The 22,936-nt window shown below is 45.5% G+C and overlaps 1 protein-coding gene across 1 annotated transcript; it reads left to right on the top strand.

The window, feature by feature from the left end:
- Nucleotides 1–1,574: 1,574 nt before the first annotated feature.
- LOC123152970 (leucine-rich repeat receptor-like kinase protein CLV1B) lies at nt 1,575–11,306 on the top strand. Its single transcript, XM_044572315.1, has 7 exons — nt 1,575–1,822; nt 1,927–1,947; nt 2,698–3,041; nt 8,541–8,736; nt 9,036–9,337; nt 9,776–10,918; nt 10,999–11,306. The coding sequence occupies exons 1-7, from the start codon at nt 1,575–1,577 to the stop codon at nt 11,304–11,306; spliced, it is 2,562 nt and encodes an 853-aa protein (XP_044428250.1).
- The last annotated feature ends 11,630 nt before the right edge of the window (nt 11,307–22,936 follow it).

Genomic DNA, 22,936 nt, shown 5'->3' with positions numbered 1-22,936 from the left:
ATTCCCCCAAATCCTCCTTAAACATCCGAACAACAGCCCAATCACTAACCAGACAAGAAACAGAAGGAAAAAAAAGGCGATCCAACCGAACCCCCACCCACTTTAGTAAACAGTCATACTCAAACCATATATGGGGAGGACCCAAGGGGCTCGCGGACGCACCCGGTCAGTCAGCCCGGTAGGACACTATCCACCCCGGACTACCTATCTATCCGCCAATCTGGACAATTTTAGGACAAAGTGAGAGACACGGCTTAGGGGCAGGGCCACTGGGAGGTGACATGTCGGTCGCGCATTGGGCTCACGGCGCAGGTGCGCTCCGGTGGTCTGGTCGGCATGACGCAGCCCTGGCGTGCGAAAAGCATAATCTCCATCCATAAATAAACGAACAAAAATCCCATCGTACGTGACTGTCCACAAAAAAAAGCCAACATTCGATGCAATCACGTCATCTTTGTTCCAAAACAAAAAAAGCGCGACCTCGTATCTGGCGACCGTTCGCCAGCAACACATGGGATTTCTTTTGGAAAGATGATAGTCTCGAAGCTTTCATCATGAAAAATGTCATGTATCTTCGAGGCTTTCATCATGAAAAATGTGATGTCTCTTCAAAGAAACTGCGACCCACTTACAAATAAAAATGTCATCAAAATCATTCGGAATGCCATGTGTTGCTGGCGAACAATCACCAGGTACATTACCGTCTTTTAAAAGAACACACTCGAGATAACTATTTACCCAAAACTATCACACTTGGTCTAGGGTAACGACTTGATACCATATTTGTGCGAGGACACAAAAAACCACAAATTCAGCGCCTAACCTGTGACACGGAGCACTAATGCTTGGATTTGGTCAAGAAAACGGCCAAACCGACAAGTAGGGCCCGCATGTCAGGATGACATGGCGTGCTTATGTGGACAATATGCTGAGTTGGATGAATGTCCCACCCGCCAATGACTCAAGTGTTTTTTTTCTTACTCTTTTCCTTCATGGGCATTTCAACAAACCGGCTGTGAGCGACCCTTGCTTCTTCCATGTCTCCGGCCGAGCTACACCGTGGCTGGTTCTTCTACGTTGCCAAGCCCGTGAGCATAGCCAGGCAACACGTACACACGGTGGTCGGCGTTCGACGCCATCCCTCGCTGGCTCTGTCGTGGAAGTCGAAGTGGCCACCTCCTTGGGCATCACGCCAGGGAGTCAATTGCAAGAAACCACCACATTTGTGGCTAGGTTTGCAGGAAACTACCAAGTCATTAATTTGTTGCAAAAAAACACCGTAAAATCTCTTAACCCATTGCAAAAGCACTGAATAGCCGTTTAGCCTCGTTTGATCTCTTTTTCGATAGGTGGGCCCCGAAAACGTTGACGTGGCTTGACGGATAGGCAAACGGCGCCGTTAGGAACAAAACGGTCAAGACGCCGCGCCGGTCGGTCCTTGTCAGACAGTCCCCCCCCCCCCCCCGCGCCCCTGTCCTCTCTCTCGCCCCGCTCCCCTCTCCTCTCTCGTCCCGCTCCCCTCTCCTCTCTCGTCCCGCTCCCCTCTCCTCTCTCGCCCTTGCTCGCCGCCGGTGATGGCCACCTCGCGTGGCGGTGATGATGGCGGTGGCGGTGGTGCTGGCGATGCATCTGGTGGCAGTGGTGCTCCTGCAGATCCAACAGAGGTTTGCGGCAGTTCAAACCCATCTCAGGCTCCGCCTCTTCCACAGCCGTCGTCGCCGTCTTACTGTGTTGAGTACGCGGTGGCGAGGGCATTCGCCAAGGCCGTGAAGGAAGATCCAGAGGGGAGCCATCACTACGCATCCTCCTTCGGCGGTGTCTCGTAAGTTTTCTCTTTCCGTACCCGGATTTGGTTTCTAGGGTTAGGGTTCTAGGGTTAGGGTTCTAAGTGTTTGTGATTCTAGTGTTATAGGATTATTGTTGTAGGTTGTTTATGTGGTCAGACATGTAAGTGAAGTGTTTATGTAGTTCTAGGGTTCTAAGTGTATGTAGTAGGCACCTAAACATTAACTGAAATTACTGATTGTTAAACTCAATTTGAACCTACTCAATTACATAAAATTACTGAATGTTAAACTCAATTTCAACCTACTCAATTACTGAATTTACAACTGAATATTTAAATGAAAATGTTACTGAATTTATAACTGAATCCTGTACTGAATTGTTAAGTGAACAAATTACTTTAACTGTATTTTGGACTGAAACTTTAACTGAATTAAAACTGTAATTTTAACTTAAACTGTATTTTTAACTGAAACTTTAGTTAAATCTTTAAGTGAAACATTAACTGAATTGTTTGTACTAACTGAATATATAACTGAATCTTTAACTTTTAACTGAATTTTTAACTGAAACTGTAATTTTAACTTAAACTGTATTTTTAACTGAAACTTTAGTTAAATCTTTAAGTGAAACATTAACTGAATTGTTTGTACTAACTGAATATATAACTTGAATCTTTAACTTTTAACTGAATTTTTAACTAAACTGTAATTTTAACTTAAACTGTATTTTTAACTGAAACTTTAGTTAAATCTTTAAGTGAAACATTAATTGAATTGTTTCTACTAACTGAATATATAACTGAATCTTTAACTTTTAACTGAATTTTTAACTGAAACTATATTTTTAACTGAATATTTAACTTTTAACTGAATTGTTTACTTGAACTGAATTGCTTTACTTGAACTGTAGATTGAATGATGAAGTGTGGGAAGTCAGATTCCATTTCCATGACAGAGATAATCTTGAAAGAAGCCTAAATGTGGATGATATCACATTTTACAATCTGATTGCACTAATAGAGCTTGAAGGTTATGGGATGACAGACTTTATGTATTATGTTAGAGATCCAGGTGTTGGGGTTTCAGGTATGGAAGAACTGACAGATGATGATAAGGTGGAGGAAATGTTGGATGACCTAGTTATCAAAGGTCAGAAGGTGGTGAACATAACAGTCATCAGAAGTGATGCTCCAAGACCTAGTGATTTGAACATTGGACCAGTTTGTGAGGAGCAGGTTCCATTATCTGAAATAGGTGTGCCAGTGGTGTATGAGATAGATACAGCAGGAGTACTGTTTCCTAGCCCAACAAAGCCACAACCAGTGCTAGTGCAGGTCATTAACACATAGGAGAGTTCATTTTTGAAGCAGAAGTGTGCACCAGTACCAGCATTTGCAATGGAGATTGGTGAAGAGAGGCAATGGAGATTTGCAACCAGAAGTCGCGAGGCCAACGCATCTATGTGGTAACTTGAGAGGGGTTGAGCGGGACGAGAGACGCGATGTTTTACCCAGGTTCGGCCCCTCACGGTGGAGGTAAAAGCCTATATCCTGCTTCATTGATATTGATGATGATGACCACGGTTACAAGAGTGCTCTATCTCGAGAGCTATTGTCTAAACCTAACTTGTCCAACTTGTGGAACTTGTGAATCTTGTCCCCTTTTGGGGAGCCCTGCCCCTTCTTATATATGTTGAAGGGGCGGTTTACATGTGGAGTCTTATTAGGATTACGACTAGTCTATCTCTAATACAAACTGGATACAAGTCCAGGTCTTAGCTCCTTGTAAGATAATGTTCCTCATGCCTTTCCTCTTAAACCGGCCCACCGTTAAACGTGAACCGGCCTTCTGGGCTTTGGGCCTTGTCATCCGTTGATCCCGCACGCCGGATCACCAGTGAGTCATAATGACCAGGTGGGTTGCTTGTAAACCGCCAGGTCAGGGCGGGTCGCTAGTAACTCGCCAAGTGTCAGCGGGGTCTTCAGATAAACCGCCAAGTCCGGCCGGGTTAACTTCCGGCCGGTTTACACCGCGGGGTATATCTCCCGACATTAGCCCCCAAGTTTAGCTTGGATTTATTCATGGTAAACTTATGCTGCAAAATAAACACAAGAACAATTTTGACAGGTTATGCTCCAGGTTAAGAATTTTTGTAAACCGGTACCTGATCATCCTTAAGTCCTTGTTATTTCCTCCTTCTGGGAAATCTGAGTCAACAGACCAGCTTCATAATCAATTTGCCGACATTGGCTTGTCATCGAGAAACATGTGAAGAATAACTCCTTCGACTCAGCTCCGCCGGTTTAAGAAATATGGGTCTGAAAATACTTATCTGATATTCAGCCGGTTTGAAGATGTAAAACTTGCCGGTTTAATATTACCAAAATGGCCAGTTTATAAATATTGATGGCGCCGGGTCATAATTGTTGTCGACACCGGGTCATGTAATTGATCTTCCTGATTTGCTCAAAACTGATAAAATGAAGATGTTCCTCCTTTATATGCATAATACCTGTAGCCCCCAAGTCTTAAGAGGAGAACATAGTGATAACTTAAGACTTGCTCCAATAAATGTTTCAACCTTGAAGAAATCCGGTTTGTTCATCTCAATCATATAAACTGAATACTCCATATATGTAGCCCCCAAGTGCTGGGTTGTCATGCTTGCAGCAACCTGGGACTTGTAATTGCTTATAAAAACTTCAATCAGTGTAACCCCCAAGGGCCGGGTCATTATGCAATAATGAGCAGGAACTTTATAAATATAATTATGTAGATTTTACCAGTGATGTGTAGCTCCCAAGGGCCGGCTTAGTAAGATAATACTGAACCGGAACTTGATATATACTTCAATGAAAATAACATCTTATAATGTAGCTTCCATCGTAGGGCTTGAACCCACGTCCACAAGGTTAAGAGCTTTGTACTTTACCAACTGAGCAATGGATCATTCAATATTATGGACGAAAACTTGTGTACCTTGAATTGTTGACGGGAGCAATTGATAGCTCCCAAGGGCCGGCTCATTATAATATGATGAGTCGGGTCTTCAATAAGACTAGTAAAAATGACTTTGCATTAGCCCCCAAGTGTCATGATGCATGCTTGCAGCGACATGAGACTTGCATGTAATCTCGATTTGAATAATGTAGCCCCCCAAGTGCCGGGTTGTAAGCCTGCAGCGACTCGGGACTATTCCTTCCATTGTAGAATAAATCATATCCTTTGATAAAAGAGTAGACATTACGCTATAGCGACTTTGAAAACCTTAATAATAAAAATCCAGCCATGTTGGCTATTCAAGATAATATAATCCGGTATGAAAACCTTATTCATTCAATATCATAATGAAATTTCAGCCAAGTTTGGCTATTTGAATAATATAACCCAATGATTTATAAGCGCATGATTCCAATGGCGCAATCCGAATATATATTGGCGACTTATTGTCCAAAGCCAGGCCGGTTTAATAAACACTGGATCATACTACCGGTTTAATAAACACCGGTGATTTATAATCATGCTTTATTCAACCTGTTTCTGCATACAACAAGTTTAAAGTGTCCTGGCGGTTTACCGCTGGACGGGTCATAATGCCTAACATATAACCTGGGTTTATAACCAAGGCTGCATTTAGAATAATCAAATATGAAATATATCATACCTGTGACATTAAATCACATCGTTGGTTTTACCAACTTTTTGTAGTAAGGGTGATAACCCAAATCTTGAGTACTGATAACTCCTTCCATATTGTGCCGGTTTATGATAAAACCGTGCCGGGTTGTGATAAACACCGGATTAACCATATATAATACTGGTGACATGTAGTCAAACCAGACCGGACTGATAGTCTCCGATTTATAATTTGATCGTGTACTGACAACTTGTAGTTGAAAGCCGAGCCGGGTTGATAAACATCGGTTTACTCCATAATAGGATGGTAACAGAAAATCAAACCGGGCAGATAGTCTCCGGATTAAAATTTGACCGCGTCCCGTCCATTTGTAATTGACAGTCGAACCGGTTTAAGAAATGTCGGTTTAAAACGCAACAAAAAAGAAAAAATATCTATCAAAGAAAATTGTGAAGCAAAGGCAATGATAAAACAGTTTGCAAAAAGAGGCTTATTTGAGCTGATCAGATGGCGTTACCATGGTCCGGACACGACCAAGCTCCCGATAGGTGTAGCTATGGTTCAAGTTAGCCAGGTCCCCAAATGAAACCGTGGCATTTATGCCGATCAAGTGGCATGGCAATGGTTCGGGTTCGACCAAGCCCCCAAGTGATTCTGTGGCCTTAGGCCGATCAAGAGGCATGACTGGTTCAGACGTGACCAAGTCCCCAAGTGATCTGGTGGCTCTCCCCCATCAAGAGGCGTGACTATGGTTCAGACGTAACCACAAGTCCCCAAGTGATGCTGTGGCTTTACGCCTATCAAAAGGTGTTGCTATGGTTCGGATACGACCAAGCCCCCAAGTGATCAATAATATGATAAGCCAATAAGGCAGGATATCCATGTTTGAACCGCGCATCATGGCAGCAGGTCCTCTTCGGCAATTTTTAACCTTTGCAAGAGATAAATTCTTCTTTGAACCGGGATCTTGAACCGGATATTGAGAGCTTCAAAGCTTTGTGGGAGACATCTTTCCCTTGAACCAGATTTTAAACCGGAATCCTTTTCTGATGACCCGAACTTCTTCATTGAGCCGGGATTTTGTAACTGTCATATACTTTTTAATCCGGAAATCTTCTGACAACACGATGTGAATCCGGGACCGGGTTATCTTTCCCTCCAACGTATTGGGGTTCTTGACTTCACTAAAAACCGGCAACGTTTGCTAAGTCATATCATTGTAGCCCCCAAGTCTCAAGGTGACTCGAGGAGTTGGCTTGAGATTCTCCATATTTGACCGTGATAGAAACCGGCATAACTTGTATATCATTGGTGTTGATAGTACAATGTGAATCCACAGAAGGTCAAGGTGACTGCGGCGGGTTGTAAATGATCTCGTATGAGCCGTGTCAGCAACTCAGCCAATGGTTCCTTCCAACTGGTGATTTAAAGTTAACCAAACTGTAGTGGCGGCGATTTGTGCGCCTGCCCATTGAACCGTCCAGTGCAGACGGTGGCTGAATGATAATTTGCCTTCAATTTATTGAAAGAAATCCAGACTACGCAAGTAGTGACTTGCTCATATTCAATAAACAGCTCATGCAGACAGGTGCGGTCCGGTATGTTGATGTAGACCGGGCTGTTAGAGACGGACAGCAAAGATGACCGCAGCATCAGAGGTAGTTCCGACAGATGAGTCGGCCGCGGTACAGTAAGCCGGTGCGGACGGAGAAAATCAGCACCAATATCGTAAACCGTCACGGACGGGTGAGTTAACCGCGGGCGCGGTTCCGGCAAGCTGATGTAAACCGGACCACCGGGACAGTAACTTGCGCACGTTCATTCACCGGGTGGTTGATACAGACGAAACGCCGGTGCAGAGCATTGCTAGCGCGTGCTACGTGCCCGTAATATAACTCCTCATTTGTAATGAACAATTGCCCTGCGTCAAAAAATATCACATGCCAAAGTAATTGTTTCTTGGCAAAAATAATATGCGCTAATAAAATAGACCTTAGATGTACACCTGATTCATGCACACGACGGATGATCCGTATTCAATGTTCGTGAATAATCTCCAGTAGATTCAACAGCAATTTAGCCACCCCCTTGAGACCGCGGCAGCTCACATCGATGGCTCAGAATAAGGCCAGCCAAAGGTGGCTTAGCACAAGGTCCCAGTGGCGACGGCTCGGAGATGATGGCTTAAAGCCTGACCGTGGCGGAGCCCGGAATCGGGCGGCTTAAAGATGAACACGGCAGCTCTGTAGTTGGAATCCGGTTCATCGGCTAGGCGGAGTCGCGGTCGCAGCAGCGATGCCCGGTGACGGTTTGGAGCGAAACCAAGCGTGGCTTGGCGTTGACTCACCATTGGGGAGGCGGCAGGACCCGGTTCAAGGCCGCGCCGATTTACGGTGGCTCGGGGGGATTCGGCGGCTTTGATTGAAAACGATGACGGAAGCGGAGTCCAGCAGGTTGAGGCCGAGCGGAAGGCGGGGGCCACAACGAGGCGGAGACGGCAGGGCCTTCACGTCCTTCTCTGACTCCTGCTCCCTTTTTTTTTCTTTTTTCAGATCGGGATACCCATAGCTGCACACTTGGTAGTATTGCCGGGTGGACGAAACACTTTGATGTAGTAAAAAATCTGCACCGCACGTGATCGGAAATAGTACTACTTGAGTTGATATGCTTGAGCAGGATCGGCCTCCGTCCTTTGTGTGATGACGTGGATTAACTTCTTGTGCGCGTACGGTACGTACACGAGGGTGGCAGCTAGCTGATCGATGAGTAGCCCACAGACACCTATCTTTCTCGGAACTTTAAGCCTGTGACCCTGTGGAAAAGCAGTGGAACAGATTAGGCCGTGGCCTTGGATGAACTCTCGTCGGTCTCGTACGATCGCCGCAAAAGGCAGAGCTCCTGCTATTTTCGTCAAAAAAGAAAAGATCTCTTTAAAAACTCAACACCGCGGGGTATATCCCCGACACCCTAATTATTTGCAAAACGCACCGCAGATTCGGTAAACTTGTTGCAAATAGCACTGATGAGGTGGTCTGGCCCGTTTGATCACTTTCTGACAAGTGGGGTCAGATTGTAAGAGCAAAAAATTTACACACACACCCCTTGATCTAAAACAGAAAAGCAATCAGCCCCCCACCCCTCGGGCAGAGGCGCGCTGGGCGTCGGGTTCATGGCCTCCGCCGCGCTGCTTGGCCGGCGACGCTGGAGCGACGCGCTGGGCGGAGGCGGGGCGGAGGTGTTGGCGAGCACGGACGCGGTGGAGGAGGCGTTGGCGGCCACAGCGAAGACGGCGATGGCGCAGAGGCTGCGGAGGTCGGCGGTGGAGCTCCAACATGATTTTGCCCTTCAAAGACTGTTGCCTCTGGAACAAGATACTTGCTGTACATGCCTACACAAGGAGAAGTGTCTATTCAAAATCTGATGATGCAGTCTTTGAACCCCACCCGAGGAATCTGATGATGACACTTGGTTTTAAGGTAACAACATTTCTCATCTAATCCATTACAATCGAGCTCACAAGTCCAATTTATGCATGCTACATGAAGTTAGTAAATCTTTGTACAGTATAGATTCTTCCATCTCAATATCATTTTCAATTTTGTTTCACACAGTCAGTACACGGTCAATCAAGCCAGCGTGAATATTCACCAAATGAATGAACACCGCGTTTCTCCACAAGTTGTCTCCCGTAGCTTAATAGTTCAAATAAGACTAGCAGAAATGGCAAATTCGCACCTTGTTCACAGTACCATCCTCCACAAGCTATCTCTAGTCCTCCTCATTTGCTCGCTCCTCGGGTACAACTGTGAAGCCATGAGCAGGAAGGCTGAAAAGGAAGCACTTCTAAGCCTTGAGAATTACTGGGGCAAACCGCTGATGATCAGCTGGAGCTACAACATGGACGCAGACCACTGTAAGTGGGATGGCGTCAGTTGCACCCGGGAGGGCTTTGTTACACGTATTTCACTCAGTAACTACAATCTTGCCAAGCCAATTCCGTCAGAAATTTGCTTTTTCAAGAACCTTACACACATCGACCTTTCTTTCAACAACATTCCAGGTTCTTTCCCTATGGTTCTTTTCAGTTGCTCAAGCCTTGAGTTTCTAGACCTCTCATACAATTCTTTTGTTGGTAGTCTCCCACTAAATATTCATGCACTATCAAAAACGATTGCGTACCTTAACCTTGAATCGAATAGTTTATCCAGTAGTATTCCAAGTTCAATCTGCCAGCTTTCATCCCTACAAGTTCTGAAACTATCTTCCAATCCCTTTGCTTCACACAGAATCAATCCACATTTTGGAAATTTGACAAACCTAGAAGAGTTGTCAATGAGTAATATGAGCATAGTTGGTGAAATTCCAGACACTTTATCCAAGCTGACCCAATTTAGAATATTCAATTTGTCTTCTAACACGTTGAACGGGACAATACCTAGTGAGATTTGGAGAATGCAGAATATGGAGGTCCTCGATCTACACAGTAACTCTCTATCAGGTCGCATACCAGGCGATTGCTGTAAGCTCGAGAATCTGTCCCTCCTTTTATTAGACGACAATCATCTCTCCGGCCCAATACCAGAAAACCTTGTACAGTTACAATTTCCCTTCATCTTCCTCAATCTCTCTAGTAACCAACTCACAGGCAAGATTCCATCTCCTTTCGAGATGGGAAGATTTCAATGGAGCTTTCTTTCCAATCCCAGCTTATGTTCCTCCAACCACTTTGGAAACCTTCCTCCATGCACCAGATTGCACTTGAAGATGCTTGTAATTATTCTCCTCGTCTTTGGTTCAGCCATTCTCATATGCACAAGGCTGATTGGTTTAACTAAGATCAAGGCATTTTTCTCAAAGGAAAAGGACGACGCCCCATCTCCACAGTGGAAACTGACGGCCTTCCAAGCTATTGATTATGACATTCAAGACATCCTTTGCAACCTCATTGATACAAACCTTGTTGGCAGCGGTGGCTCAGGAAAGGTATATAAGATCTGCCTAGGTAACAGAAACGGCGGGGTTATAGCTGTCAAGCAAATATGGTCTAGTAGTGGTGAACTGGAACATGATGTGCTGGAAAAGCAGTTTCAAGCTGAGATTGAGATTCTTGGATCCATCCGACACGCCAATATCGTAAAGTTGCTTGGCTTCATATCAAGCTCTGAATCGAAGCTCCTCATATACGAATACATGGAACATGGTAGCCTGTATGAATGGCTACATCAGAAAGATGACCCTACTAGTACAACTAGACGGTTGTTGAACTGGCCGATAAGAATGTCAATAGCAATCGATGCAGCAAGAGGGTTGTGTTACATGCACCACAGTTGCTCTCCTGCTATAGCACACCGTGATGTGAAGTCCAGCAACATCCTACTGGGTCCTCAGTTCAAAGCAAAGATTGCGGACTTTGGCCTAGCTCGCTCTCTACTTAAAGCTGGCGAGCCAGAGTCTGTCTCGGCTGTGGTTGGGTCCTTCGGATACATAGCTCCAGGTAACAACTTCAGTTATTTTGAACTCTGTATTATAAGTTTATAACTATGTGAACAACTACTTACATCTTTTATTTTCTAGAGTTCGGAAGCTCGAGAAAAATGAACGAGAAAGTTGATGTGTACAGCTTTGGGGTTGTTCTCTTGGAGCTGGTAACAGGGAGGCGTGCAAATGGTGGGGGCGGGTACGAGAATTTGGCGCAATGGGCATGGAGGCAATTTCATCAAGATGAGAGCATCCAATTGACAAATGTGATTGATGCAGACATACGAGATCCAGCCTACTCGCGTGAGGTACAACTGGTGTTCAAGCTAGGGCTAATTTGCACGGGCACAAACCCATCATCACGGTCGTCCATGAAGCAGGTGCTGCAGGTCCTGCAACGCTAAAAACACACGGTGATGCAGTTCCATGAAGCAGGTTCTGCAGGTTCTGCAGGTCCTGCAACGCTGAAAAACACACCATGATGCAGTTCATAATAAGCCATCTGAACCAGAAGGTCGTCAAAAGTTTCAGAGACACGCCGTGCTGTTATTCTTACTAGATATAATTTTCTTTTCCATTGAAACTGAAGCACGGCGACACACACAATGTTTTTTCTACAAGCAATAAGATTCAGCATCTGTTTTTTTATTGTGCAATGTCAGCGTGTTGTCTGGCCGTTGATCCTGTTTAATTTGAGGTTCAGTTTAAAGTCAAGGACTAAACAGAGTATCAGTATAAACATCTGACTTTGGCAACACTTTTGGTAACCTTGCGTGTCATGGTAGCTCCAGCGAGTTTCGATCTTGTCACGCTGTCGTTCTAATCTAGGCTTGCCCTTCAAAACATAAACATCAATCTCCCTTTTGGGGGGAATTCATTCTGAACTTTGTGTTGGGTGCTGTTACTTTCTGTAGACAGAAAAAAAAAGGTGTCTTTCTGTGTTGGATGCAGTCTTCCTTCAAACCTCAGAGATCCTACACAAGTGTTGGTAGATGCGAGATCCTGCTGACAGAATAAAAAGAGGTGCGCAGAGCAGCACTGCAGTTTTACTGTTAGCTGGTTCCTTCCTTGCAACAATGTAAGAAGATCTGAAGATGTACACCACTTTTTTTCTTTTGGTTTGTTCAGCAGAGATGAGGAGGCTAGATTTTTGTAGATTATGCCCAGAAGATATTATTTCAGGAGATATCTTCCTGCTTAACAGCATAGGATATTTCACGGAGCGATTCTGTCGATTCCTCGCCTTTTTGGCACAGTGTGTCCATCAAGTCAACATTTCATTTCAGAGCAACAGCATTTAGCATCTCATCCATTACACAATCAAGCTCACAAGTCCAATGCAAGTATGCTACATGAAGTCAGCGAATAATTTGCACGGTATAAATTCTTCCTTCTCAATTCCATTCTCAGTCTTGTTTTGCACACTCAGTCAGTCAGTACAGGGTTCAGTCAATCGGGCCGGCATGACGAACGCAATAGATAAATAAGCACTGCATTTCTCACACTATGCCCACCAATCATGTCTGCTCTGTTGTGTCAAGGGACGTAGTACATCGGGTTGGGGAGCTTGAAGGAGCGGGCGCTCATGGAGTAGCCCAGCAGGTCGCTCCACTGGTCGCCGGAGTTGCCCAGGATCTTGTACCCCTCCGCCTCCATCTCCTTCCTCTTCTCCGACTTGTAGGCCGTCGCCGTTTTCTCCCGGTCAGCTGTTGCCCTGCACATCATCACAGAAGGCACGTTTTAGAATCCCATTACGCAGAAATGAGGAACACTAGTTGGCAAAACACTACAGTGCTCTGGATACAATTTTATTTCCGGTACTAACTAAATTCATATCTGAAACGCATACTCGGCTAGAACAGAGTATTCAGTCCAACATAATGAAATATTTGGAACAGGGCGTAGGTCAATGAAATTCCTAGAAACAAAGTTCCCCACCAAGGCAGGGTGAAAGTGATGTGCAATGGTATAAACAGCAGAAGAGGGGCGGCGAAGCAGCTGTGGGTACTAAAGTTCCCCACCAAGGAAGGTCTTGAAGCCGAGGTCACGCACCTCCCTGTAGAGGCGGAGGCTGGAGGGATCGCCGGCGTCTCCCCCGTCTCCAGCCACCGGTCGAACTCCTCCTTCGGCGGCGACGGGAAAGGGAAAGGGGAAAAGCGACCGAGAGCGAGAGGATGGAACAGACGAGGAGGTCGGGAGGCGACCGGCGGGATAAATAGATAGAGGGTCGGGGCGTTCGGTTTGGGTGAAGGAAGGAAAGGGGAGCGGGGGCGAGGGATTCGAATCTGCGGTCCTCGCGGTGGGTTGCTTAGGGGCGGGGCCACTGGCGGATTGGGTCTGGGGGGTTGTCGCTGCTGGCGCACTCACAATCTATCTCTGGTCGGCGCCGGCGGGCGGGGGCCACCACCTCTATGCTTCTGCGCGTGGCCTCACCAAGGTCGGTCCACAAGCCGGAGAGTCGGTTTTGTGGATAGGACCAAGCGCAAACCCAACGCGCGGAGGTTAAACATTCGGGCCCTCTTGTTTGGCCTCTTTTCTTCTACACAATGTGTTGTGGTGTCTCGAGGTTGCGTCCTGCCGTCCCAACTCAGCACAACCTAGTTGCAAAGTTAGGTGAGGTTTATGGGTGTCCAGACCTTCATCACGTAGACGTTCGGCACTCCAGACCCATCCAAGTTAGGGGGGGGGGCATTTCGATCGTTCCACATTTGTTTCCGCATGAAAAGACCACCATTTCTCAAATTCTTCACCACCATCATCCAGCCAAGTTTCTTCCTTTTTGCCGTTCGACATTGCGATGGAACCCGCCCTTCATTTGTCTTGTCGTGGTTGCTTCGGAGCGGACACACTGGTGCTTTCCAACGTTATGAACATCTACACCCAATTCCCCCAAATCCTCCTTAAACATCCGAACAACAGCCCAATCACTAACCAGACAAGAAACAGAAGGAAAAAAAAAGGCGATCCAACCGAACCCCCACCCACTTTAGTAAACAGTCATACTCAAACCATATATGGGGAGGACCCAAGGGGCTCGCGGACGCACCCGGTCAGTCAGCCCGGTAGGACACTATCCACCCCGGACTACCTATCTATCCGCCAATCTGGACAATTTTAGGACAAAGTGAGAGACACGGCTTAGGGGCAGGGCCACTGGGAGGTGACATGTCGGTCGCGCATTGGGCTCACGGCGCAGGTGCGCTCCGGTGGTCTGGTCGGCATGACGCAGCCCTGGCGTGCGAAAAAGCATAATCTCCATCCATAAATAAACGAACAAAAATCCCATCGTACGTGACTGTCCACAAAAAAAGCCAACATTCGATGCAATCACGTCATCTTTGTTCCAAAACAAAAAAAGCACGACCTCGTATCTGGCGACCGTTCGCCAGCAACACATGGGATTTCTTTTGGAAAGATGATAGTCTCGAAGCTTTCATCATGAAAAATGTCATGTATCTTCGAGGCTTTCATCATGAAAAATGTGATGTCTCTTCAAAGAAACTGCGACCCACTTACAAATAAAAATGTCATCAAAATCATTCGGAATGCCATGTGTTGCTGGCGAACAATCACCAGGTACATTACCGTCTTTTAAAAGAACACACTCGAGATAACTATTTACCCAAAACTATCACACTTGGTCTAGGGTAACGACTTGATACCATATTTGTGCGAGGACACAAAAAACCACAAATTCAGCGCCTAACCTGTGACACGGAGCACTAATGCTTGGATTTGGTCAAGAAAACGGCCAAACCGACAAGTAGGGCCCGCATGTCAGGATGACATGGCGTGCTTATGTGGACAATATGCTGAGTTGGATGAATGTCCCACCCGCCAATGACTCAAGTGTTTTTTTTCTTACTCTTTTCCTTCATGGGCATTTCAACAAACCGGCTGTGAGCGACCCTTGCTTCTTCCATGTCTCCGGCCGAGCTACACCGTGGCTGGTTCTTCTCCGTTGCCAAGCCTGTGAGCATAGCCAGGCAACACGTACACACGGTGGTCGGCGTTCGACGCCATCCTCGCTGGCTCTGTCGTGGAAGTCGAAGTAGCCACCTCCTTGGGCATCACGCCAGGGAGTCAATTGCGAGAAACCACCACATTTGTGGCTAGGTTTGCAGGAAACTACCAAGTCGTTAATTTGTTGCAAAAAAACACCGTAAAATCTCTTAACCCATTGCAAAAAGCACTGAATAGCCGTTTAGCCTCGTTTGATCTCTTTTTCGATAGGTGGGCCCCGAAAACGTTGACGTGGCTTGACGGACAGGCAAACGGCGCCGTTAGGAACAAAACGGTCAAGACGCCACGCCGGTCGGTCCTTGTCAGACAGTCCCCCCCCCCCCCCGCGCCCCTGTCCTCTCTCTCGCCCCGCTCCCCTCTCCTCTCTCGTCCCGCTCCCCTCTCCTCTCTCGTCCCGCTCCCCTCTCCTCTCTCGCCCTTGCTCGCCGCCGGTGATGGCCACCTCGCGTGGCGGTGATGATGGCGGTGGCGGTGGTGCTGGCGATGCATCTGGTGGCAGTGGTGCTCCTGCAGATCCAACAGAGGTTTGCGGCAGTTCAAACCCATCTCAGGCTCCGCCTCTTCCACAGCCGTCGTCGCCGTCTTACTGTGTTGAGTACGCGGTGGCGAGGGCATTCGCCAAGGCCGTGAAGGAAGATCCAGAGGGGAGCCATCACTACGCATCCTCCTTCGGCGGTGTCTCGTAAGTTTTCTCTTTCCGTACCCGGATTTGGTTTCTAGGGTTAGGGTTCTAGGGTTAGGGTTCTAAGTGTTTGTGATTCTAGTGTTATAGGATTATTGTTGTAGGTTGTTTATGTGGTCAGACATGTAAGTGAAGTGTTTATGTAGTTCTAGGGTTCTAAGTGTATGTAGTAGGCACCTAAACATTAACTGAAATTACTGATTGTTAAACTCAATTTGAACCTACTCAATTACATAAAATTACTGAATGTTAAACTCAATTTCAACCTACTCAATTACTGAATTTACAACTGAATATTTAAATGAAAATGTTACTGAATTTATAACTGAATCCTGTACTGAATTGTTAAGTGAACAAATTACTTTAACTGTATTTTGGACTGAAACTTTAACTGAATTTTTAACTAAAACTGTAATTTTAACTTAAACTGTATTTTTAACTGAAACTTTAGTTAAATCTTTAAGTGAAACATTAACTGAATTGTTTGTACTAACTGAATATATAACTGAATCTTTAACTTTTAACTGAATTTTTAACTGAAACTGTAATTTTAACTTAAACTGTATTTTTAACTGAAACTTTAGTTAAATCTTTAAGTGAAACATTAACTGAATTGTTTGTACTAACTGAATATATAATTGAATCTTTAACTTTTAACTGAATTTTTAACTAAAACTGTAATTTTAACTTAAACTGTATTTTTAACTGAAACTTTAGTTAAATCTTTAAGTGAAACATTAACTGAATTGTTTCTACTAACTGAATATATAACTGAATCTTTAACTTTTAACTGAATTTTTAACTGAAACTATATTTTTAACTGAATATTTAACTTTTAACTGAATTGTTTACTTGAACTGAATTGCTTTACTTGAACTGTAGATTGAATGATGAAGTGTGGGAAGTCAGATTCCATTTCCATGACAGAGATAATCTTGAAAGAAGCCTAAATGTGGATGACATCACATTTTACAATCTGATTGCACTAATAGAGCTTGAAGGTTATGGGATGACAGACTTTATGTATTATGTTAGAGATCCAGGTGTTGGGGTTTCAGGTATGGAAGAACTGACAGATGATGATAAGGTGGAGGAAATGTTGGATGACCTAGTTATCAAAGGTCAGAAGGTGGTGAACATAACAGTCATCAGAAGTGATGCTCCAAGACCTAGTGATTTGAACATTGGACCAGTTTGTGAGGAGCAGGTTCCATTATCTGAAATAGGTGTGCCAGTGGTGTATGAGATAGATACAGCAGGAGTACTGTTTCCTAGCCCAACAAAGCCACAACCAGTGCTAGTGCAGGTCATTAACACATAGGAGAGTTCATTTTTGAAGCAGAAGTGTGCACCAGTACCAGCATTTGCAATGGAGATTGGTGAAGAGAGGCAATGGAGATTTGCAACCAGAAGTCGCGAGGCCAACGCATCTATGTGGTAACTTGAGAGGGGTTGAGCGGGACGAGAGACGCGATGTTTTACCCAGGTTCGGCCCCTCACGGTGGAGGTAAAAGCCTATATCCTGCTTCATTGATATTGATGATGATGACCACGGTTACAAGAGTGCTCTATCTCGAGAGCTATTGTCTAAACCTAACTTGTCCAACTTGTGGAACTTGTGAATCTTGTCCCCTTTTGGGGAGCCCTGCCCCTTCTTATATATGTTGAAGGGGCGGTTTACATGTGGAGTCTTATTAGGATTACGACTAGTCTATCTCTAATACAAACTGGATACAAGTCCAGGTCTTAGCTCCTTGTAAGATAATGTTCCTCATGCCTTTCCTCTTAAACCGGCCCACCGTTAAACGTGAACCGGCCTTCTGGGCTTTGGGCCTTGTCATCCGTTGATCCCGCACGCCGGATCACCAGTGAGTCATAATGACCAGGTGGGTTGCTTGTAAACCGCCAGGTCAGGGCGGGTCGCTAGTAACTCGCCAAGTGTCAGCGGGGTCTTCAGATAAACCGCCAAGTCCGGCCGGGTTAACTTCCAGCCGGTTTACACCGCGGGGTATATCCCCGACATTAGCCCCCAAGTTTAGCTTGGATTTATTCATGGTAAACTTATGCTGCAAAATAAACACAAGAACAATTTTGACAGGTTATGCTCCAGGTTAAGAATTTTTGTAAACCGGTACCTGATCATCCTTAAGTCCTTGTTATTTCCTCCTTCTGGGAAATCCGAGTCAACAGACCAGCTTCATAATCAATTTGCCGACATTGGCTTGTCACCGAGAAATACTGTGAAGAATAACTCCTTCGACTCAGCTCCGCCGGTTTAAGAAATATGGGTCTGAAAATACTTATCTGATATTCAGCCGGTTTGAAGATGTAAAACTTGCCGGTTTTGATATTACCAAAATGGCCAGTTTATAAATATTGATGGCGCCGGGTCATAATTGTTGTCGACACCGGGTCATGTAATTGATCTTCCTGATTTGCTCAAAACTGATAAAATGAAGATGTTCCTCCTTTATATGCATAATACCTGTAGCCCCCAAGTCTTAAGAGGAGAACATAGTGATAACTTAAGACTTGCTCCAACAAATGTTTCAACCTTGAAGAAATCCGGTTTGTTCATCTCAATCATATAAACTGAATACTCCATATATGTAGCCCCCAAGTGCTGGGTTGTCATGCTTGCAGCAACCTGGGACTTGTAATTGCTTATAAAAACTTCAATCAGTGTAACCCCCAAGGGCCGGGTCATTATGCAATAATGAGCAGGAACTTTATAAATATAATTATGTAGATTTTACCAGTGATGTGTAGCTCCCAAGGGCCGGCTTAGTAAGATAATACTGAACCGGAACTTGATATATACTTTGATGAAAATAACATCTTATAATGTAGCTTCCATCGTAGGGCTTGAACCCACGTCCACAAGGTTAAGAGCTTTGTACTTTACCAACTGAGCAATGGATCATTCAATATTATGGACGAAAACTTGTGTACCTTGAATTGTTGACAGGAGCAATTGATAGCTCCCAAGGGCCGGCTCATTATAATATGATGAGTCGGGTCTTCAATAAGACTAGTAAAAATGACTTTGCATTAGCCCCCAAGTGTCATGATGCATGCTTGCAGCGACATGAGACTTGCATGTAATCTCGATTTGAATAATGTAGCCCCCCAAGTGCCGGGTTGTAAGCCTGCAGCGACTCGGGACTATTCCTTCCATTGTAGAATAAATCATATCCTTTGATAAAAGAGTAGACATTATGCTATAGCGACTTTGAAAACCTTAATAATAAAAATCCAGCCATGTTGGCTATTCAAGATAATATAATCCGGTATGAAAACCTTATTCATTCAATATCATAATGAAATTTCAGCCAAGTTTGGCTATTTGAATAATATAACCCAATGATTTATAAGCGCATGATTCCAATGGCGCAATCCGAATATATATTGGCGACTTATTGTCCAAAGCCAGGCCGGTTTAATAAACACTGGATCATACTACCGGTTTAATAAACACCGGTGATTTATAATCATGCTTTATTCAACCTGTTTCTGCATACAACAAGTTTAAAGTGTCCTGGCGGTTTACCGCTGGACGGGTCATAATGCCTAACATATAACCTGGGTTTATAACCAAGGCTGCATTTAGAATAATCAAATATGAAATATATCATACCTGTGACATTAAATCACATCGTTGGTTTTACCAACTTTTTGTAGTAAGGGTGATAACCCAAATCTTGAGTACTGATAACTCCTTCCATATTGTGCCGGTTTATGATAAAACCGTGCCGGGTTGTGATAAACACCGGATTAACCATATATAATACTGGTGACTTGTAGTCAAACCAGACCGGACTGATAGTCTCCGGTTTATAATTTGATCGTGTACTGACAACTTGTAGTTGAAAGCCGAGCCGGGTTGATAAACATTGGTTTACTCCATAATAGGATGGTAACAGAAAATCAAACCGGGCAGATAGTCTCCGGATTAAAATTTGACCGCGTCCCGTCCATTTGTAATTAACAGTCGAACCGGTTTAAGAAATGTCGGTTTAAAAAGCAACAAAAAAGAAAGAAATATCTATCAAAGAAAATTGTGAAGCAAAGGCAATGATAAAACCGTTTGCAAAAAGAGGCTTATTTGAGCTGATCAGATGGCGTTACCATGGTGGGACACGACCAAGCTCCCGATAGGTGTAGCTATGGTTCAAGTTAGCCAGGTCCCCAAATGAAACCGTGGCATTTATGCCGATCAAGTGGCATGGCAATGGTTCGGGTTCGACCAAGCCCCCAAGTGATTCTGTGGCCTTAGGCCGATCAAGAGGCATGACTGGTTCAGACGTGACCAAGTCCCCAAGTGATCTGGTGGCTCTCCCCCATCAAGAGGCGTGACTATGGTTCAGACGTAACCACAAGTCCCCAAGTGATGCTATGGCTTTACGCCTATCAAAAGGTGTTGCTATGGTTCGGATACGACCAAGCCCCCAAGTGATCAATAATATGATAAGCCAATAAGGCAGGATATCCATGTTTGAACCGCGCATCGTGGCAGCAGGTCCTCTTCGGCAATTTTTAACCTTTGCAAGAGATAAATTCTTCTTTGAACCGGGATCTTGAACCGGATATTGAGAGCTTCAAAGCTTTGTGGAAGACATCTTTCCCTTGAACCAGATTTTAAACCGGAATCCTTTTCTGATGACCCGGAACTTCTTCATTGAGCCGGGATTTTGTAACTGTCATATACTTTTTAATCCGGAAATCTTCTGACAACACGATGTGAATCCGGGACCGGGTTATCTTTCCCTCCAACGTATTGGGGTTCTTGACTTCACTAAAAACCGACAACGTTTGCTAAGTCATATCATTGTAGCCCCCAAGTCTCAAGGTGACTCGAGGAGTTGGCTTGAGATTCTCCATATTTGACCGTGATAGAAACCGGCATAACTTGTATATCATTGGTGTTGATAGTACAATGTGAATCCACAGAAGGTCGAGGTGACTGCGGCGGGTTGTAAATGATATCGTATGAGCCGTGTCAGCAACTCAGCCAATGGTTCCTTCCAACTGGTGATTTAAAGTTAACCAAACTGTAGTGGCGGCGATTTGTGCGCCTGCCCATTGAACCATCCAATGCAGACGGTGGCTGAATGATAATTTGCCTTCAATTTATTGAAAGAAATCCAGACTACGCAAGTAGTGACTTGCTCATATTCAATAAACAGCTCATGCAGACAGGTGCGGTCCGGTATGTTGATGTAGACCGGGCTGTTAGAGACGGACAGCAAAGATGACCGCAGCATCAGAGGTAGTTCCGACAGATGAGTCGGCCGCGGTACAGTAAGCCGGTGCGGACGGAGAAAATCAGCACCAATATCGTAAACCGTCACGGACGGGTGAGTTAACCGCGGGCGCGGTCCCGGCAAGCTGATGTAAACCGGACCACCGGGACAGTAACTTGCGCACGTTCATTCACCGGGTGGTTGATACAGACGAAACGCCGGTGCAGAGCATTGCTAGCGCGTGCTACGTGCCCGTAATATAACTCCTCATTTGTAATGAACAATTGCCCTGCGTCAAAAAATATCACATGCCAAAGTAATTGTTTCTTGGCAAAAATAATATGCGCTAATAAAATAGACCTTAGATGTACACCTGATTCATGCACACGACGGATGATCCGTATTCAATGTTCGTGAATAATCTCCAGTAGATTCAACAGCAATTTAGCCACCCCCTCGAGACCGCGGCAGCTCACATCGATGGCTCAGAATAAGGCCAGCCAAAGGTGGCTTAGCACAAGGTCCCAGTGGCGACGGCTCGGAGATGATGGCTTAAAGCCTGACCGTGGCGGAGCCCGGAATCGGGCGCTTAAAGATGAACACGGCAGCTCTGTAGTTGGAATCCGGTTCATCGGCTAGGCGGAGTCGCGGTCGCAGCAGCGATGCCCGGTGACGGTTTGGAGCGAAACCAAGCGTGGCTTGGCGTTGACTCACCATTGGGGAGGCGGCAGGACCCGGTTCAAGGCCGCGCCGGTTTACGGTGGCTCGGGGGGATTCGGCGGCTTTGATTGAAAACGATGACGGAAGCGGAGTCCAGCAGGTTGAGGCCGAGCGGAAGGTGGGGGCCACAACGAGGCGGAGACGGCAGGGCCTTCACGTCCTTCTCTGACTCCCGCTCCCTTTTTTTTCTTTTTTCAGATCGGGATACCCATAGCTGCACACTTGGTAGTATTGCCGGGTGGACGAAACACTTTGATGTAGTAAAACATCTGCACCGCACGTGATCGGAAATAGTACTACTTGAGTTGATATGCTTGAGTAGGATCGGCCTCCGTCCTTTGTGTGATGACGTGGATTAACTTCTTGTGCGCGTACGGTACGTACACGAGGGTGGCAGCTAGCTGATCGATGAGTAGCCCACAGACACCTATCTTTCTCGGAACTTTAAGCCTGTGACCATGTGGAAAAGCAGTGGAACGGATTAGGCCGTGGCCTTGGATGAACTCTCGTCGGTCTCGTACGATCGCCGCAAAAGGCAGAGCTCCTGCTATTTTCGTCAAAAAAGAAAAGATCTCTTTAAAAACTCAACACCGCGGGGTATATCCCCGACACCCTAATTATTTGCAAAACGCACCGCAGATTCGGTAAACTTGTTGCAAATAGCACTGATGAGGTGGTCTGGCCCGTTTGATCACTTTCTGACAAGTGGGGTCAGATTGTAAGAGCAAAAAATTTACACACACACCCCTTGATCTAAAACAGAAAAGCAATCAGCCCCCCACCCCTCGGGCAGAGGCGCGCTAGGCGTCGGGTTCATGGCCTCCGCCGCGCTGCTTGGCCGGCGACGCTGGAGCGACGCGCTGGGCGGAGGCGGGGCGGAGGTGTTGGCGAGCACGGACGCGGTGGGAGGAGGCGTTGGCGGCCACAGCGAAGACGGCGATGGCGCAGAGGCTGCGGAGGTCGGCGGTGGAGCTCCAACATGATTTTGCCCTTCAAAGACTGTTGCCTCTGGAACAAGATACTTGCTGTACATGCCTACACAAGGAGAAGTGTCTATTCAAAATCTGATGATGCAGTCTTTGAACCCCACCCGAGGAATCTGATGATGACACTTGGTTTTAAGGTAATAACATTTCTCATCTAATCCATTACAATCGAGCTCACAAGTCCAATTTATGCATGCTACATGAAGTTAGTAAATCTTTGTACATATAGATTCTTCCATCTCAATATCATTTTCAATTTTGTTTCGCACAGTCAGTACACGGTCAATCAAGCCAGCGTGAATATTCACCAAATGAATGAACACCGCGTTTCTCCACAAGTTGTCTCCCGTAGCTTAATAGTTCAAATAAGACTAGCAGAA

Source organism: Triticum aestivum, chromosome 7A (genome assembly GCF_018294505.1).
Source record: "Triticum aestivum cultivar Chinese Spring chromosome 7A, IWGSC CS RefSeq v2.1, whole genome shotgun sequence".
Lineage (NCBI taxonomy): Eukaryota > Viridiplantae > Streptophyta > Magnoliopsida > Poales > Poaceae > Triticum > Triticum aestivum.
This window is presented reverse-complemented; position numbering and strand designations above follow the sequence as displayed.

Bases quoted from the DNA above. Each gene is read 5' to 3' on its own strand.
- LOC123152970 (XM_044572315.1), top strand. From the start codon at position 1,575: ATGGCCACCTCGCGTGGCGGTGATGATGGCGGTGGCGGTGGTGCTGGC. The intron at 8,737-9,035 runs GTCGGCGGTGGA...TGTTTCACACAG, and splicing joins ATGGCGCAGAGGCTGCGGAG to TCAGTACACGGTCAATCAAG. The intron at 10,919-10,998 runs GTAACAACTTCA...TTTATTTTCTAG, and splicing joins CTTCGGATACATAGCTCCAG to AGTTCGGAAGCTCGAGAAAA.